This window comes from Rhinichthys klamathensis, unplaced genomic scaffold (assembly GCF_029890125.1).
Source record: "Rhinichthys klamathensis goyatoka isolate OS25496 unplaced genomic scaffold, OSU_Roscu_1.1 h1tg000111l_1, whole genome shotgun sequence".
Lineage (NCBI taxonomy): Eukaryota > Metazoa > Chordata > Actinopteri > Cypriniformes > Leuciscidae > Rhinichthys > Rhinichthys klamathensis.
Window position 1 is genome coordinate 6,886,006 of NW_026606649.1, and position 18,210 is coordinate 6,904,215.

General features: G+C 38.4%; 1 protein-coding gene across 3 annotated transcripts in view; it reads left to right on the plus strand.

The window, feature by feature from the left end:
- The first annotated feature begins 9,422 nt into the window (after positions 1-9,422).
- Positions 9,423-18,210, plus strand: part of wbp1lb (WW domain binding protein 1-like b) — a 38,267-nt gene continuing 29,479 nt past the window's right edge. For 2 of the 3 annotated variants that reach the window (XM_056254379.1, XM_056254380.1), the window contains exon 1: positions 9,423-9,686. In XM_056254379.1, coding sequence (XP_056110354.1) covers positions 9,627-9,686 — 60 coding nt within the window. In that variant the 5' untranslated portion in view covers positions 9,423-9,626. Of the gene's footprint in view, positions 9,687-17,408; positions 17,501-18,210 lie in introns of those variants that run through there. The other variant, XM_056254382.1, reaches the window with a different exon arrangement.

Genomic DNA, 18,210 nt, shown 5'->3' on the forward strand with positions numbered 1-18,210 from the left:
TGTGGAGGGAGCTGAAACCTCAAGTTGCAAAGCGACAGCCAAGCCTTAATGCCTTAATGATTTAGAGAGGATCTGTAAAGAGGAATGGATTAAAATCCCTCCTGAGATGTGTGCAAACCTGGTGATCAACTACAAGAAACGTCTTACCTCTGTGCTTGCCAACAAGAATTTCTCCATCAAGTACTAAATAATGTTTTGCTTGGGGATCAAATACTTATTTCACCCACTGAAATGCAAATCAATTTATAACCAATATAATGCATTGTATTTTTTGGTTGATATTGTGTCTCTATCTGTTAAAATAAACCTACTATAAAAATGATTGACCCTTCATTTGTTTGTAAGTGGGCAAACTTACAAAATCACCAGGGGATCAAATAATTATTTTCCCCACTGTATACGAGTTCCCCCACTTCTATTTCTCTGTAATATTGAATGAATTGTTAAAGTTTAAAGTTGACATCAAACAGAAGTTGTGACTTTTCTTCCCTATTGGGATGTATATTCAAGTGAAATGGCTTCTCAAACAAGATAAAATGAGGCTTCTTGTGGCTCTACCTTCCACAAGCAAGCACTTTTGACATGGTCCATGATTTTCAAGCATAATTTCTCTCCAACTAATTACTTTATATGGAACAACAATGACATATGACATAAACATAAGTCCCTTTTTTTTAAAGAATTTGTTTAAGGTTTATTGGTTCAATCTGGTGAGCCAAAAATCTTATTTCTTGTTTAATAAGAATAGTCAAGAATTTATTTTTCGCTATAATATTTATTCTACAACCAAGCAGTTTGTCTTGATGCATAAAATACAATAAGACATTAGAAATAAAAACCCAGAAAAAGGACAACTTGAATAAAATTATATTTTTATTATTATTTTCACCAACAATGGCCTAACAATGTATTTTTGAGCTTCTGATGCTGTTTTTTCACAGTGTGATTGTTTTTGATCATATTTAGTTTGAGCTTTTCGGTACATTTTTTTTATTTTAGTTTTAGTAAGGCTTTGTTTGTGTATGTGTGTGATTTAAACAAAATCTGATTATTCGTGATTAAATATATCAACTGACCACTTTAGTTTTTAGTTTTAACATGCAAGGCTTGATTATTCATGCACAAATTAGTGTTATAAGCTCCGGTTTATGAAGTTTAGATTACTGTGATGCCTGCTGTAAATAGTAATTGCTGTACTTATCAATAATTTTCACTGCTCTAATCAACAGTATTTGCGTGATCATGTGCCTAAATATAGAAACAATTTCAGAAGTGATTTATTTCATGTTTTAAAGGCACACTGTGGAATTTTTGGCCACTAGGGTGCGCTCGACCTGTAATTTTCACGTCTATTGCCCCTAGAGGCCACAAGCGCCGCAGCATTGTCGCAAAAGTCAACAAACAGTCAACCGGTCAACCTCCCGTGTCTTTATGTGTGTGCAGACGGCATTTGATTTGTATGTTGGAGAAAGTTAATCGATTCACTACTGACCAAAATAATAATATAAATATAAGATTAATAATATAAATCCTATAAAGAAAACAAATTGAATAAAAGTAGAAAACAATGTCATCAGGTAAGTCGCATTGACAAGGGTTGCCCAATCCTGCTCCTGCCGATCGTCTGTCCTGCACAGTTCATCTCCAACCCTAATCAAACACACCTGAAGCAAACAATTAACGTCTTCAGGATCTCTTTGCAATGGGTTGGAGATGAAATCGAGTAGTCGGGAAATCGTGTAACAAAACTGATATAACTCACTACATATTTCCGTTATTTGTAGTCTTCAGTTTGTTTTTCCTTTTACACAAATACAAACATATATGAGCTGAAAGGAAAAAAACCCATTTACATTTACATTTGTATACGGCAGTATGTTGTGACTGACTTATATCAGTTTTGTTACACGAATTCGCAGTAAATATTACATTATATATACACTTTTATGCCGATGTTTATTTTAAACTCTCCCTTTTTCTTTTTTTGGTCTCCTCTGACAAAATCTTTGCTTTCTTCGCTTTCTTCCGAGTAGCTGTTGATTCAGCCATGACGACAACATACAGACGCCGGCAATCAAACGCGAGTTGAGCTCTCACGTTAGAATTTGAGGAAGTTGGGGTGGTGGGGGAAGTGACGTATGCCGTAAAGCGGTCGAATTTTGTAGTTCTTTTTGTGCTCGGGTTCCTACCCGAAACCCGAAGTTACATAGTGCTAGTAAAAGCGATACAGACACCTTCAGGCTTCGGCAGACGTGTCATTCAACCTATTGTAAGTCGATGTACCATCTCAATGGGTTTTGGTAATATATTATAAAGGTTGAAAAGTTCCACAGTGTGCCTTTAACCATGCATTTAAGAAACAATATAATATTTTAGAATTACTGGTCCTCAAATTTGTTACAAGATTGCTGAAGAAAGAATGTGGCCTTGTCGCACGCCTTAACTAATATTAAACCATTCTGTGTTTCCTCATTCTGTTGGAATGGTTGCTTCCATTGATCCATCAATTACTTCCACATAATTAGTTTGACATTTCTTTTCATTCAATTCAGGTAATTCTGGTGTTGTTGCTGTTGTCACAAGACAATGTTCCTCAGCCAGGAACATCAGGCCAATCTGCTGCCGTCGAGAATCAGGTGGTTTGTCTTTGTCTGGTATCACAGCTCAGACTTGTCCACTATGGGTGACCCTACTAGTAGTTGTGAAGTACCAGTGGCGTAGATCTCAGCATCACTGATGCACACAAGCCCTCACAGCACGTCAAGCTGCAAACCATGTGAGGGATCCTAACCTAACTGTTTAAAAGCAACAACATAAACCAACCCCAACATTCTAACAACCAGTTAGCAGAAATGCACGAAAAACCACAGAAAAGTCCAGCAACCACACAGCAACACGGTAATAACAACCGCTCAGAAAACCTTGGCAAACGCATGTCAACACACAGGAAACCACCCAAAACATTATATCAATCACATAACAATGCATTAAAAACCACTTGAACAACTCTTCACTGCTGTCCACGTGGATTCATGGAGCGAAGCTTCTCCTGGGTACCAGTGAAGGGCAGTTGAGGGTCTCCCATAGGCGCTGCTTGATCTTTTGTAACGTTAGCCTGTTGACTTATGTTTGACTTAATCTTTTAACTTGCTTTATTTCTTGACTTATATAGCTTCTTATATTTGTAGGCTACTTATACTTTAATAATGGCTATTATTGATCAATAAAACTGAAATTTAACAAAAAGAGACAGGGTTGTGTCATTTTATTTCTTATAGCCTATGTAAGACTATTTTAATATATAGCCTATATATATTATATCACCAACACGTCATGTATTTTTTCATGTATGGTATGGGAAGGATTTCATATATCAATTTCCATAATAACATAATTAAAATTGCATGTGAATATGGTAAGGCAGTATAAGCTCAGGTAAACCTCCTTCACAATTTATCTTATCACAATTTATCTTAGCCAAAAACTGTTTTAATATTAATAACATTAACAGAAATGTTGGTAGCTAAGAGTAAACAAATATATTATTTTTATCATTCAAAGGATTGTGTCATGTTACAGCTATTATAAGCAGCACACACATTAGCCAAATGAACGGTGTTTGCTCTCCTGATCACAACAGAAGTGACGTAGATTGTGACGTGTGCAAAACTGTCCCAATTCTGCTCTTCACAGCTTCGGACCCTTGCGCACTTACTCCGCTAAGTGCACTTTCAACAAGTGTCCACTTCGAAAGAAGACCTTAGGGCGTAGTGTGGGTATTGGGACAGGGCCCGAGACTCGGACACATTTCTAACCGGCATGCATCTCGCGGTGATCACCGGTGATCGATTCTGCGCAGAAAAGGTGTAAAGGTGTAAATCGCCCTTCAAGTGTAAGAAAAAAAATATTTGCAGCTTTTAACTGTTAAGTGTAATTCATGTATTTTGAAGCTGCAGCTTCATGCAAACTTTCATTTTTCCACGCTTACACTTTTGGCACGGTTTTTGCGCACAAATGCGGCCAAAAGCATTGCAAGCCTGTGAACAGCTATCTGCAAGCGAAAACAACAGAGGCAGGAACAGCAAAACAGATGAACTGCGTAAAATCAAACTTTGTGTAAAAAAAATAAACTGTTGCAAATGTCTAAATGACTTGTTGTGTGCATGGGGCAAAAAAGTTCCCGAAATAACCCGATTTGTACAGTTGCATCTCTCTTTTACCTGCGCTTTCAGTTTTGGCTAGCCTGGGCTGCGTTCAGCGCCGACAAAACGTTGCACAACGTGTTTTAAACAGAAACGGTGATGCGTTGAACACACTGTTCTGATGACGCAAGAGTTGCAACTATGGCAGCTGAGAAGGCCATTCTTTGTGTTCTTTGTGAATAATTTTCGGAGCCTGATGAAGTCGGTATAAATATGTGTTTAATACTACAAAATATGCCCGATGTTACAGTTACTGCACTTGCCGCAGCCGCCCAGAACATTAACATCCCAATCGAGTGAAGGGATTTGTGGAAACTGAAATGGAGCACACATCTTACCTAATTCAGACTAAAACACATCTATTTAGCCTCACATACTGACTTTATTTGTAGTTCATTCTGTTTTACCTGTATACCCTGTATTTTATTTCTCATTTTTAGGAAAAGCACTTAATTACCATTGTTTATTTCTATACCAAATGTCATACACTTGCAATGAAGCTAAAAATATAAACAACTACATCATTATGTTGATATCCTATATTTTTACAATAAAACTTACGACAAACATGTCTTCTAATATCCTCAGTTGTTGCGTATACCGAGCTGCATCGAACACATTTGTAAATTACTTTCCTTAAACCCATTGTGCGAGTTCACTTTAATACTGCGTGCTTTATATACAGGTCCTTCTAAAAAAATTAGCATATTGTGATAAAGTTAATTATTTTCCATAATGTAATGATAAAAATGAAACTTTCATATATTTTAGATTCATTGCACACCAACTGAAATATTTCAGGTCTTTTATTGTTTTAATACTGATGATTTTGTCATACAGCTCATGAAAACCCAAAATTCCTGTCTCAAAAAATTAGCATATCATGAAAAGGGTCTCTAAACGAGCTATTAACCTAATCATCTGAATCAACTAATTAACTCTAAACACCTGCAAAAGATTCCTGAGGCTTTTAAAAACTCCCAGCCTGTTTCATTACTCAAAACCGCAATCATGGGTAAGACTGCCGACCTGACTGCTGTCCAGAAGGCCATCATTGACACCCTCAAGCAAGAGGGTAAGACAGAAAGAAATTTCTGAACAAATAGGCTGTTCCCAGAGTGCTGTATCAAGGCACCTCAGTGGGAAGTCTGTGGGAAGGAAAAAGTGTGGCAAAAAACGCTGCACAACGAGAAGAGGTGACCGGACCCTGAGGAAGATTGTGGAGAAGGACCGATTCCAGACCTTGGGGGACCTGCGGAAGCAGTGGACTGAGTCTGGAGTAGAAACATCCAGAGCCACCGTGCACAGGCGTGTGCAGGAAATGGGCTACAGGTGCCGCATTCCTCAGGTCAAGCCACTTTTGAACCAGAAACAGCGGCAGAAGCGCCTGACCTGGGCTACAGAGAAGCAGCACTGGACTGTTGCTCAGTTTTGCATGTCATTCGGAAATCAAGGTGCCAGAGTCTGGAGGAAGACTGGGGAGAAGGAAATGCCAAAATGCCTGAAGTCCAGTGTCAAGTACCCACAGTCAGTGATGGTCTGGGGTGCCATGTCAGCTGCTGGTGATGGTGCACTGTGTTTTATCAAGGGCAGGGTCAATGCAGCTAGCTATCAGGAGATTTTGGAGCACTTCATGCTTCCATCTGCTGAAAAGCTTTATGGAGATGAAGATTTCATTTTTCAGCACGACCTGGCACCTGCTCACAGTGCCAAAACCACTGGTAAATGGTTTACTGACCATGGTATTACTGTGCTCAATTGGCCTGCCAACTCTCCTGACCTGAACCCCATAGAGAATCTGTGGGATATTGTGAAGAGAAAGTTGAGAGACGCAAGACCCAACACTCTGGATGAGCTTAAGGCCGCTATCGAAGCATCCTGGGCCTCCATAACACCTCAGCAGTGCCACAGGCTGATTGCCTCCATGCCACGTCGCATTGAAGCAGTCATTTCTGCAAAAGGATTCCCGACCAAGTATTGACTATTGAGTGCATAACTGAACATAATTATTTGAAGGTTGACTTTTTTTTTTTTGTATTAAAAACACTTCTTTTATTGGTCGGATGAAATATGCTAATTTTTTGAGACAGGAATTTGGGGTTTTCATGAGCTGTATGCCAAAATCATCAGTATTAAAACAATAAAAGACCTGAAATATTTCAGTTGGTGTGCAATGAATCTAAAATATATGAAAGTTTAATTTTTATCATTACATTATGGAAAATAATGAACTTTATCACAATATGCTAATTTTTTGAGAAGGACCTGTACATGTTGCTGCTGATTGGACTGCAGTTCTGACACACCCACCAAACAAGAGAAAACGTATCTCAAACCCCTTTGCACACCGGTGCACGCCGTTTCCAGGAAACATAACGTTCAACCCGGAAACCGTAGCAAAACGTTGCGCACCGTTTTGAACTTGAACGTGCCCCTGGTTAAAACCAGACCATTCTCAGTTGTAACTGAGTTACGGTCTGTCTGGCAAAGCGTCATAGACAAATCATTTCCAGAGGGGTGTCACCAACGGACGTCGCGGATAGACCTAAACCCAATCAGAGCGATGAAGGAGATGACGTATGCAGAGCGGCGGAGAAATATCTCCGAGTGTTGTTCTTTGCTCGGTTTTTAACTAAAAGGAAACGTACGTTCAAATCGCTTAAAACAGACGCGATAGCTGATTCGAATGAGTGATGTTCGACGGCAGTATCCTTCTTTGTAATGTAGGCTACAAAATCTGCTTCAAAATCCCAGCACTGTCGTCATCGTGTAAAGCCCGCCCCAACGTTTCTGATTGGTGCCGCGATTTCGACGGATTGGAAATGGGCTTGAATGAGCTCTTTGCCAGACTAACTTTCAGAGCAAATCTAAATTTGCCGGAAGTTCTCTGGGTTTTCCCAGGCTAAGTTTTGGCACGATTCTCTCACTCACTTCGCAAGCGCGAAGAGGAGGGCGGGTCCACCTTCATCATGTAGCCAATCAAATGAGCTTCTCGCTGACACTCGATTTCCTCTGATCTGATTGGTTCAATAAACACGCCAGTCACTAGAACACATCTTTATCTGTATTTGGCTCAGAAATGTTCTCATTGCCGAAATGGTACTTTTAATGCACACATGTTAAATAAATAAATAAATGAACAAATAAATAAATAGATAAATAAATAAATCATGATTGCTTATTAGGCTGTGCACCATTAGGCTGACTATATGAGCCAAAACTGAATTTCGAGCTGGTGTGTTAAGAAAGAAAACGTCTGTGTAATCAGTGCATGTATGCTCTTTTTAGGCCATACCAGTTTGTAATCTTGATGCTGCTGAATGTAGGCCTAGTATCTGCACTACTGCATGCATAATTTCACCTGTCTACTGATCGGGGGGATTCCAGAATTATTATAGTTATTTATTTTACTAAAATGAGTTATAATAATATTTTTTCCCATGTATTTTAAGAGCATCTCTAAATTATGCACAATTTATCACCTGCAATTCCATCGTGTAGCCTAACAACTAGATGGCTGTTTAGCCTTATACATATCTATGCTGTGTATTCCCTGGTTGCTGGGTTTTTATTCAGACATAATTAGTCACTTTTTGTCAAAGTTGAGTTCATGTTGATTTAGTATCAGTTTTTCATTACAGTCAAATCTGGACACTGGCATTTTGTTATTCATAGCTAGCTACATAATAGCTTGATCAGTCACACAGAAGTAATCAGAATCAATATTGACAGTGCAAGACAATATTTCAAAATATATAACTGAGTGTTAAATACCATGAACAGAGACATGATGTGAAAAACACTGCATCAGAATGGTATTATTACATAAAGAATGGGTATTAAATGTTTGGATTGTAAAGTTTAACATCGGCTCAGTGGTGTAACAGATTATATAATGTATACAATTTAAATCCAATAACATTTACACCAGCTCGAAATTCAATATGAATGTCAGTCAGCCTGGTGCACAGCTTATTAAGCAATCATGATTTATTTATTTGTGTTTTTATTTATAGCCTATATTTAACATGTATGTGTGCATTAAAAGTACCATTTCGGCAATGAGAACATTTCTGAGCCAAATAAAGATAAATATGTGTTCTGGTGACTGGCGTGTTTATTGAACCAATCAGATCAGAGGAAATCGAGAAGCTAATTTGATTGGCTACATGGTGAAGGTGGACCCGCCCTCCTCTTCGCGCTTGCGAAGTGAGTGAGAGAATCGTGCCAAAACTGAAAGCGCAGGTAAAAGAGAGACGCAACTAAACACAAATCGGGTTATTTCAGGAACTTTTTTGCCCCATGCACACAACAAGTCATTTAGACATTTGCAACAGTTTATTTTTTTTACACAAAGTTTGATTTTACGCAGTTAATCTTTTTTGCTGTTCCTGCCTCTGTTGTTTTCGCTTGCAGATAGCTGTTCACAGGCTTGCAATGCTTTTGGCCGCATTTGTGCGCAAAAACCGTGCCAAAAGTGTAAGCGCGGAAAAGTGAAAGTCTGAAGAATACATATATTTATTTTGCGTTAGCATGAAGCTGCAGCTTCAAAATACACGAATCAGCCTACGAATAACAGTTAAAAGCTGCAAATATTTTTTTCTTACACTTGAAAGGCGATTTACACCTTTACAAATCTTCTCTTGCGCATGCAAATTTATTTTACGCTTGCAATCTTATGTACTCTTTCACAAATCTTACCCTGCGCATGCGATTCTTTATGACATCATTTTACCTTCATAATCCCATGCACCTTTAATATTTGTTTGCATTCTTGCGATACGGCGCGTAAGAAATGGAGAAGGAGGAAGCGAAAGGAAAGGAAAGGAAAGGAAGGACGACCTGCTACAGAATGGACGAAAGTTCCATTAGAACCTCTCACACCCTGACATCTGGGGACACTTCACCCGACGATTTAGGATGACCCGCTGTCAGAGGAGGCTCACTGAGGCACTGTAAATGCATGTTACACAACAAAAGTACATTTGATTTCATGGATGCTACATTTCCAATTTCCCTTGTCTGCAGAAATTGCGTTTCGATGTAACCTAGGGTCATAAGCGTCAAATGATTTGAGTCACTGAGAAGAATCAAATCCCACAGTCCTAGACCCTCCCTCGGTGGGCGGAGCCAAGCACAATTTGTCCCATCATGACGTTGCGCACATGGCGTAGGTTATGGCAAGCGCCACACCCAGCTGTGCCTGAACTGCAGTTCGCAGGGACTCGCTTGTATAATAGGGCAACCAGTGGCACGGAGCTCATGCTGCTGCTGTGCCTCCCCTCATGTCCCAATATAGCAATAACAGCAGAAGGCGGCCATGCATTAACAAGTCGAGAGCCTTTTACTGTTCGTATATTTGCAACTGTTGCGCTGACCAAAGTAAACACTGATACATTGTAATGTTCTATCAGCCTGTTGAAAATGGGCTTGTTTTTATATATCGCTGGATCTGCCATCCCCACCGAGGCCAGTGTCTATGAGGTGAGAAAAAAAAAAATGTCTTATTGAACTTTGTCGGTTGTTTGTGTCGGTGTAATGTTGGGCTCTGAATGGCACACTCAGGCTCTGCCACTTGTTGACTCGCCGGTTTAAAATTATGTTATCCTCACTTTGGAGCGCTTTGTAAGTTTGTGTTATTAACAGTGTCCACTCGTCGTTTTATTTATTTTGCAATCTGATATCTGTTTATTACGAGTATTGCGTGCTGCTAACCAGTCTTGCGTCAAGTCACGGAAGTGTGAAACTGTGTCTCAAATCCTATTTGGCTGCTGCTTGCTCGACACCATTTTGGACATAACGTGATGGCCAAAATGCTGTCTAGGTAGACACCTCCCTATGTTTTGGAGACACGGCCTAAACCCGGACCAGATTCAGTAAACAAAAGTATGCAGTGTTAGCAGTGGCTAACAATTCAAATGTCACAGATTTCGAGACTTTTATTGTGGCGTTTATAGCTGATTTGAACTAAATGCACTAGTTGTCAATTACCAGTTGTGTTGAGAATATAAATTATTCTATGAGCATGTACAGTGTAACTTGATTTAAAATTGGCCTAAATTGAATTAAGTAATTAATGGCTAATTTGTCTTGCACACCTGACACGTCTTGATCTCCTTTACAAAGGTCTGGATTTTGTTATCGCTGAAGATAGTGCTGAGCCCATTGTCTGTAGTTCAAAGAAGTGAATTTATCACTAAAATGTGCTGAGTGAAATGTTCTGAGTGTTTTTTTTCTTTCTTGGTCTTTGAGGGATCCCCCTGTAGCCTACATATCTTTTTGATCAATTACAACTTGGCTTGTCATGTCTTATACAGTAAAGAAGTGCTGCAAGGTGCACAAACATGTTTACAGCACGTTATATTCAAATTTATGGATTGTAAACTGGTAGCATAACAAAATCTGACAATTAGTGTAAAACGTCCCCAAATGCCTTCAGTATTGTTCTAAAAAATAAAGGTAAAATAAATAAATAAATATTGTTTTGTTGTCTGGTCACTATGTCTGACCTTGATAACTTGCAAATGTGCTAAAATCCACAAGATATAGTAGAATATGTTTGTACGAGTGGACATTTTTATGATTATTCTTGAAGTAATTTTCTGCATGTTGTGATGTTATTCACATCTTATATAGAAGGCTAAACAGAATAGAGTTTACCTTGCATTTACAGTATGCATGAAAATAGACTGCAATAGGTCCTGTCATCTACCGGTCCTTGGGTCCAAAGGGCATTGTGAGTGTGTGTTTTATTGGATGTAATTGAGTTATTGGTAAAAAACAAAAAAAAAACAATGCCAGGACCAAAATTATGCTTTTGCTTTGATGGTTCTGAATGTTTTCGGGATGAGAGTTGTTCCTAAACGACATGAGCAGGTTCTAATGTTCTAATACAAGGTACATGCTGGTTTGCAGGTCCAGTAGAAAGAGATTGCTAAGGAACTTGCAGTAGGGTAAAACGATTTAAAGAAACCTGTGCATGAACCCTGTTGTAGTTGGTGTAACTTGCAGGGGTGTGGCTTGTAGTACTGCGGGACACAGACAGACCCTTCTCATAGAATTAAGTGAGTGTGAATTACCAGAATTACCAGACCAACGCTGCGGGGTGCTCATTCGGATTTGGACCTTCCAAACAACGGTTTGACTGAAATATGAATGCAGCATGGACCGAAGACACCTAATTGAACCAAAAAAAAGGACGCAATGTCACAAGATGCGAGAAATTCCCCTCTATTCCTTAATTCACTATTCCCTACATTACTCCTAATAAAGTCCACTTGAATGAGTTAACGAAAACAAGTGAGTGAATTGGGAGTGAGTGCTGAAAAGGGTTGCCGCTTTTGTGTAGTTAGTCATTTGAAACTTAGCAAACTGGCAGCTCCAAATCAGTAGTATTGAACATATTTATCTTGAACTCTGTCATGCTAGCACGTATAAACTTTAATTAAACAATTTAATAATCAATAAAAAAATAATTTATACCTGTATGATATTACTCTTTACACATTGGACGGTTTGGAAAATGGATAGATGAATGATTCAGCTGCTGGCGACATCTTCGGGCGAGGCGGGAATTAATTCGGCTTGACCCTCACAATGCATTATGGGTATTTTCTAGCTGTTGAGTGTACATCAGTTGTACACTTGTTATTGTAGTGAACTATGGGGTTGAATGAGTGAGTGCACTCGATAACGTCCACTTTGGTTTCGGACATTACTAAAATGGCTGTCCCCTAAAATTGTGCCGTATGTAAGTGTATAGGGGGCGATTTCAGACATAGCCCTAGTTTTTCTCATCATAAGATCTACATTGCCCATTACAGTTCAGTAGGCGTGGAAACGCTGTCTCCTTGCAGCAGATCTTCATTTGTGTTCAACGGAGGAATTCCTGGCACTGTTGCGAATTTTATTTAGCCTCACATTTATTTTACTGAACCAAATTTGCATCTGTATGTCAGCAGTAGGGAAAATTTAGTTGCATTTTGTTTTGTGATTTCACTGGAAAAGATTGCAAGTCAGGAAAAAGTGATAGATTGGCAATTTGGCAACTGTCTGTCATGTGCAGGAGAGAAACTTGCATGTTAACATACACCAACAAAAAACTCTTTCTCTATAATTGAAGATGCCTGACACAAGCTATTTTGAGTGGTAGAACAAAATTGACCTTTCCAAAAAGTGGTGGGGGCAAAGTACACTATATGCTGCCTTGTATACTGTATATAGGACTAGTCAGCATATAGAATTGCATTGGTTATTCTATGCTATTTGTTCCTTGAAACTTGATGGGCTATAGACATTTAGTAATTTTGGTGCCATAAACCTGTAAATAACTCTCAAAGTACTGAAGTAGGTTAGCTACAGGCTGGCTATAGTTCCATCAGATTCAATTCAATTCAAATTTATTTGTATAGCGCTTTTCAAAATACAAATTGTTTCAAAGCAGCTTTACAGAAAGAGCATTTCAGTAATGTACATAGAAAAATACAGTTAGTTAATCATCATGTATTAATTTAGGGCATAACATATCGCCGGCGTTGAGTCGTCTCTTCACAGGCGTCGAGTCGTCTCATCGCAGGTGTTGGGGCATCTGAAGTCTCCGTGAGAGGCTGGATACAAACTGGAGCTGACGAACGCTATTTACCTCGGGACTAGCGTCCCGAGATAACAGCAGAAAAGCAGATGGGAAATAATTAGCATAGCTGCTGTTCATAATATTAATGCATTCAATCTGATTCAACAGTGGTATAAAAGGTAAGCATTATGTGAATGCTTGGCTGAAGAGATGCGTCTTTAATCTAGTTTTGAACTGGGAGAGCGAGTCTGAGCAACGAACAGTATCAGGAAGGCTATTCCAGAGTTTAGGAGCTAAATGTGAGAACGCCCTCCCTCCTTTAGTGGACTTAGATATCCTAGGAATGACCAGAAGCCTCGAATTTAGGGATCTTAAAGAACGCGATGGATTGTAGGGCGATAGAAGATCCATTAAATACACAGGAGCTAAACCATTTAGGGCTTTATAGGTCAGTAGTAGTACTTTGTAATTGATACGGAACTTAATAGGATGACAGCATAACCTGAAGATAAACCACACTCACCAGTTACAAGTTAAACAGAGCAGCATTTGTGGACAGTTCCTCCCTCCAAATAAGAATTAAAATCTCATGTTCACCCAAAAGTCTCTTGAGTTTTAGCTGACTCAGTAGTATCATATGCTGTCGCTGATACTCAACTTCTCACTAAGACTGTGGAAAACAATGTTAGCTAGTCAAGGATCCTTATTAGACTGGCCAACATTATCTTCTGCTTTCAGCAACTTCTCATTATAACCTATTAAACTTAATTAGTTTTCTGATATAATGTTTTCTGGCACTGAAACTGGATATGGATAGTCTCTGCAGCTGCAACAAATTAGTTCAATCTGCCAAGGTCTTCACACATCTTTCAGATCTTACACACCTTCCTTTGGACACATTTAAAATCACACATAAAAACATGTAGTGCCATTTATTTGAAAGAGAATTTTTTTAAGCATGCAATAGAAAAAAAAGTTAAACAATAGATGTACTTTATGGTTTTCAAACTTGGTCTTCATAGTTATTTTGATGAACAACACTTGTGGTTTCTCTGGTAGGACACTTGAGGAAAACTGACATCATACAGTGACTTAAAGGCACAGTATGTAAATTTCGCTTCTAGAGGTCACTGTTTCTAAAAAACAACAAAGGCGTTGCTTGATGAAGCGTGAAGGAGCGTGGAATCATGGGACTTGTCGTATTCACCTCCACAGCCAATGGAAAGAAATTATGCTCATGGATGAGCTAATCTAGTAAAGTTGTATTAGCGTTACTGTTGTATGAAGCAGGGTGGGGCTGAGAGCCCGGGACATTTTACCTTGCTGTTTTTATTATGCTAATGTAGCAGCACAGTCGGCTGCTGCTACTCCTTTCACTTCATTGTTTATGCATATTTTGATTAAAGTTACGTTTAACGTTCGCTTCTTTCTTCCCTGATCTTGAACTTTGTTACATTTGATCACATTAACATTATTATTTTCAATCTAATAAAACAGTGCTGAATTACTATTCATACAGGTCACTTAATCTTACAAAACAAAATTGTGGGGTAATGCAGCGCCGTTTTTCTTGGTGAAAACAATCATACTAAAAATACATTTGAGTCTGTTGAAAGTTGTTATAACGTTACTCTGTGCAATCGCTAGGTGACTGGTATGAGACACTTGTGGTGCATTGCAGTAAGCTGAGTCAATATTAGAATATCTTATTAAAAGCGGGATGAATGGCATGCAATTCATTTTAAAATATAGCCTATTACATGGCAGAGAAAAGGCTGTATTATTGTCCCTACAAATAAAGCTCTTTCTGATTATGCTGCTGACAAAATAATGTTTTCTGTGAGGCATGGCACAAGCATGTTATTTGTGGTAAATCAAGAAAAATGAGACTCAAAGAGTAAGACTAAATGTGTTGAACTATATAAACTATATAATTATTAGTTTTCTGTCGATAAAGGTATCCGAACAGTTGCTCACCTGTCTAATAAAATGCATAATATATTATGCGTTAGGGTGTTCATGGTTTCAGGAAATCAAGGGTAGCTTGGATACGGGGTCATCGACAGGCGGCATGGGCCGTTTCACTGGTTAAAATAGCTTATTTCTCTGGATTTAAACATTGTTGAAAACATTTGGGATAATGCAAGTACACTAATCAACAAAATAACATTGTTCTAGTGGTTTTGGGATATTTTGATCCAAAAATCTTATATATTGTGCCTTTTAAAATAACCTTGACACCATTTGGTTGAGAGCATAAATCCAAAAATGGGTCAGGAAAGTAGAATTAGTTCTGAGAAAAGGTCTTGCGTCATTTGTTTGCAGATTCCACATGGCTTGATATTTTGTATTCAGTCACAGTGTAATGTGATTCATACATGTTGTGTGTCTTAAGTGTCCAAATACTTTTTTGGGTCACTGTGTTTAATAATATCCAGAAACAGTATGTCCAGTCTCTTGTTGCAGAGTCAGCATTGGTTAATTGCTGATATTTGTGTTTGGTGAAATGACTCACTCAAAGTGTCACGGGGTTAAATTATATACTGATACACCATAATAATACAAGATGTAAAAATAGATCACATGCACATACTGAAAGCTTATCAAAATTGTGATATGTATAAACAGTTTTCATCAACCAATGATACCCAAACAAAGGCAAAATGCTTTAACTAAATACTATACTTTGTAGATTTATAATTAAAATATTTTAAAGGGTTAGCCTAGTTGAAAATTTAAATTGAAAATTCTTAAAATGAATTACTCAACCTTATGTCATCCAAACCAGTAAGACCTTAGATTAGAAGATTTGGAAGAACTAGTAAGATTTGGAACACAAATTAAGATATTTTTGATGAAATCCGAGAGCTTTCTGTCCCCCCATTGACTCCAACGTTATTACCACTTTCAAGGCCCAGAAAGGTAGTAAATACATTATTAAAATAGTCCATGTGACTGACCACAGTGGTTCAACCTTAATGTGAGGAGAGTACTTTTTGTGCTAAAAAAAAATAGCGACTTTATTCAACAATCTTTTCTCTTCCGTGTCAGTCTCTGATGCTGTTCACGTAGTCAACACAGTGCAGCGCTTCCAGGTTCTACGTCAGAACGCCGGCTCATTATTGGCCGACGCTGTTCACGTGAGCACCACGGGAGCCGGCCAATACTGAGCCAGCGTTCTGACGTAGAACCTGGAAGCGCTGCACTGTGTTGACTATGTGAACAGCTTAGGAAAATGACGTGGAAGAGATTGTTGAATAAAGGACTATTTTAACAATGTATTTACTACCTTTCTGGGCCTTGAAAGTGGTAATAACTTTGCAGTCAATGGAGGGACAGAAAGCTCTCGGATTTCATGAAAAATACCTTAATCTGTGTTCTGAAGATGAACGAAGGTCTTACTGGTTTGGAACGACTTGAGGGCGAGTAATTGACAGAAATTTCATTTTTGGGTGAACTAACTCTTTAATGTAGAAGTACAGAAGTACATGGTGAAACTACATGTTAATGTAGTTGTTTCACCATAAATTCTATGGAACTATGGAAAAACATATTTTTAACTCAATATGGTAATGTAATTGTATCCAATCATCCTAGCCTAGAAATCTAGATGCACCCTAGCGGCAGCAAAAATTATTTTGCTGCCAGTGTGGTCTAGCAACTCTCCGTTGGCTTTCGAAGTGGAAAAAACAAACTCTGGTCAGGCCAATCACATCGTGTATAGAGTTGGTGGGCGGGCTTAGCACAATGACGGCAGAGTTGTGACGGTTCTGCGCCGTGATTTCCATAGGTGATTTCCCTGCTACTGATGCTATTATGAATGTAATAGATAATAATACTCTGTGATCCTCTGTATGTGTATGTTGTATATTGTTCTTGTTATGCAATACTTTTTTTTTTTTAACTCAGGTAAAGTAAAAAAAAAAAAAAGATTTCCCTGCTACTTGAAAACAAAGAAGATGCTGCTGGCGAACAGCGGTCTTTCGAATCGGCTTTGACCGCGACTCTGGAGGACTTGGAGTTAAGAGAACGTCACTTAGACATTCTTAAAAAAGGAAGATGTGTTCGGAGTTTTGACGACCCGGATACGGCAAAGGTTTAATATATCAACTATAGCTCCGCTGGTGGGAAAACGCATGGGACTCACTCAGCCACAGCCGCTCGTTGCTCTGGTTGGTTGTAGCGCTATCCTATTGCGTGCCGAGGGATATTGAAAGACAACCGTTTATCCCGCCCCTCAGATTGAGGTATGCCAATTGTGAGTTCCCAGACCTAACATCTTGATGTAGGTCTGGCTTGCCAGGCTACAGTCATCCCCCATTCACATTATAATGTTTTTACAATGTATAGGTAGGGATAAAGGAAAAAGGTGAAGAAAATGCTGCTTTAGATAAGTTTTAGGATCTAACTAAATGAAACAGAACAAAACATTGTATGGCATTGGGATGTTAGGCAATGTTTTTGGTAACCTTTTCATTTTATTTTGTACTGTCTACTCCCATAATATTGAGGGAGCATCTCATTACAATGCAGACCTCCTTACACTCCTCTGCAGCATGGAATTTTCCGTAGACCAATCCCTGTCCCCTGTTTGAGTGAAGTGTGTGTGTGTGTGTGTGTACCCCTGTTCATCCCCTGTGTATCGCGACTATTGTGCTGAAAGGACTTTCACAAGGCTGAAGGGCTCTGGAGTAGCATGTCTGTATTGCACCAGAAGACAAGAATGGTATAGAACCTGATCTCTTAACTTTCTTATTTAATCATTAACTGATTCATGAAATGGAACAAACATGCCTTGCCTATTGTGCCTACCTTTTAAAGGTTTCTGCTTATTTTGTTCTGATCTACCTGTAGTCTTTGTTTTCTTGAGGGTAACATGGTGTCCGGTGCTTAATGTGTAACTTGATTTACTGAAAGAGAAAGGAAGTTAATGTAAAAAATTCTGTAAATTTTAGATTTCGCTGTACACAACATTGGCAGTTCGATGCTATAAATATTCTGAGTGTACTGTACAGGCAGCTTTTGTTCTTTTATGTCAAGTAGTTGACATGAATCAAGATTCTGAATTATGTAGCCAGTGCTTTGTTCAGTGATATGACAAATTTTTTTGTAACCCCCAGATCTAACAAAGTTATTTCAGGTTGTAGGTTTTCATGTTTCAACCCCGAAAAAAGCAATGATATTTACAAATCAATTCAGCATATAAGGATTTATCTTGAAAAATATATTTAAACCTTTTTGAAAATAAATTATTGATATGTCTACATTAACATGTTTAAGGAAAATATGTTGTTTCTGTTTAAATTGTTACTCCACATGACATTTTGTTTTTCAAAAATGGCATAGTTTTATAATTTTAATGTTTTGTTTTGTTTTTAATGGGCATTATTATTTAACATTGACCCACTTCTCTGGTAAAATGTTTGATTCAGAGAT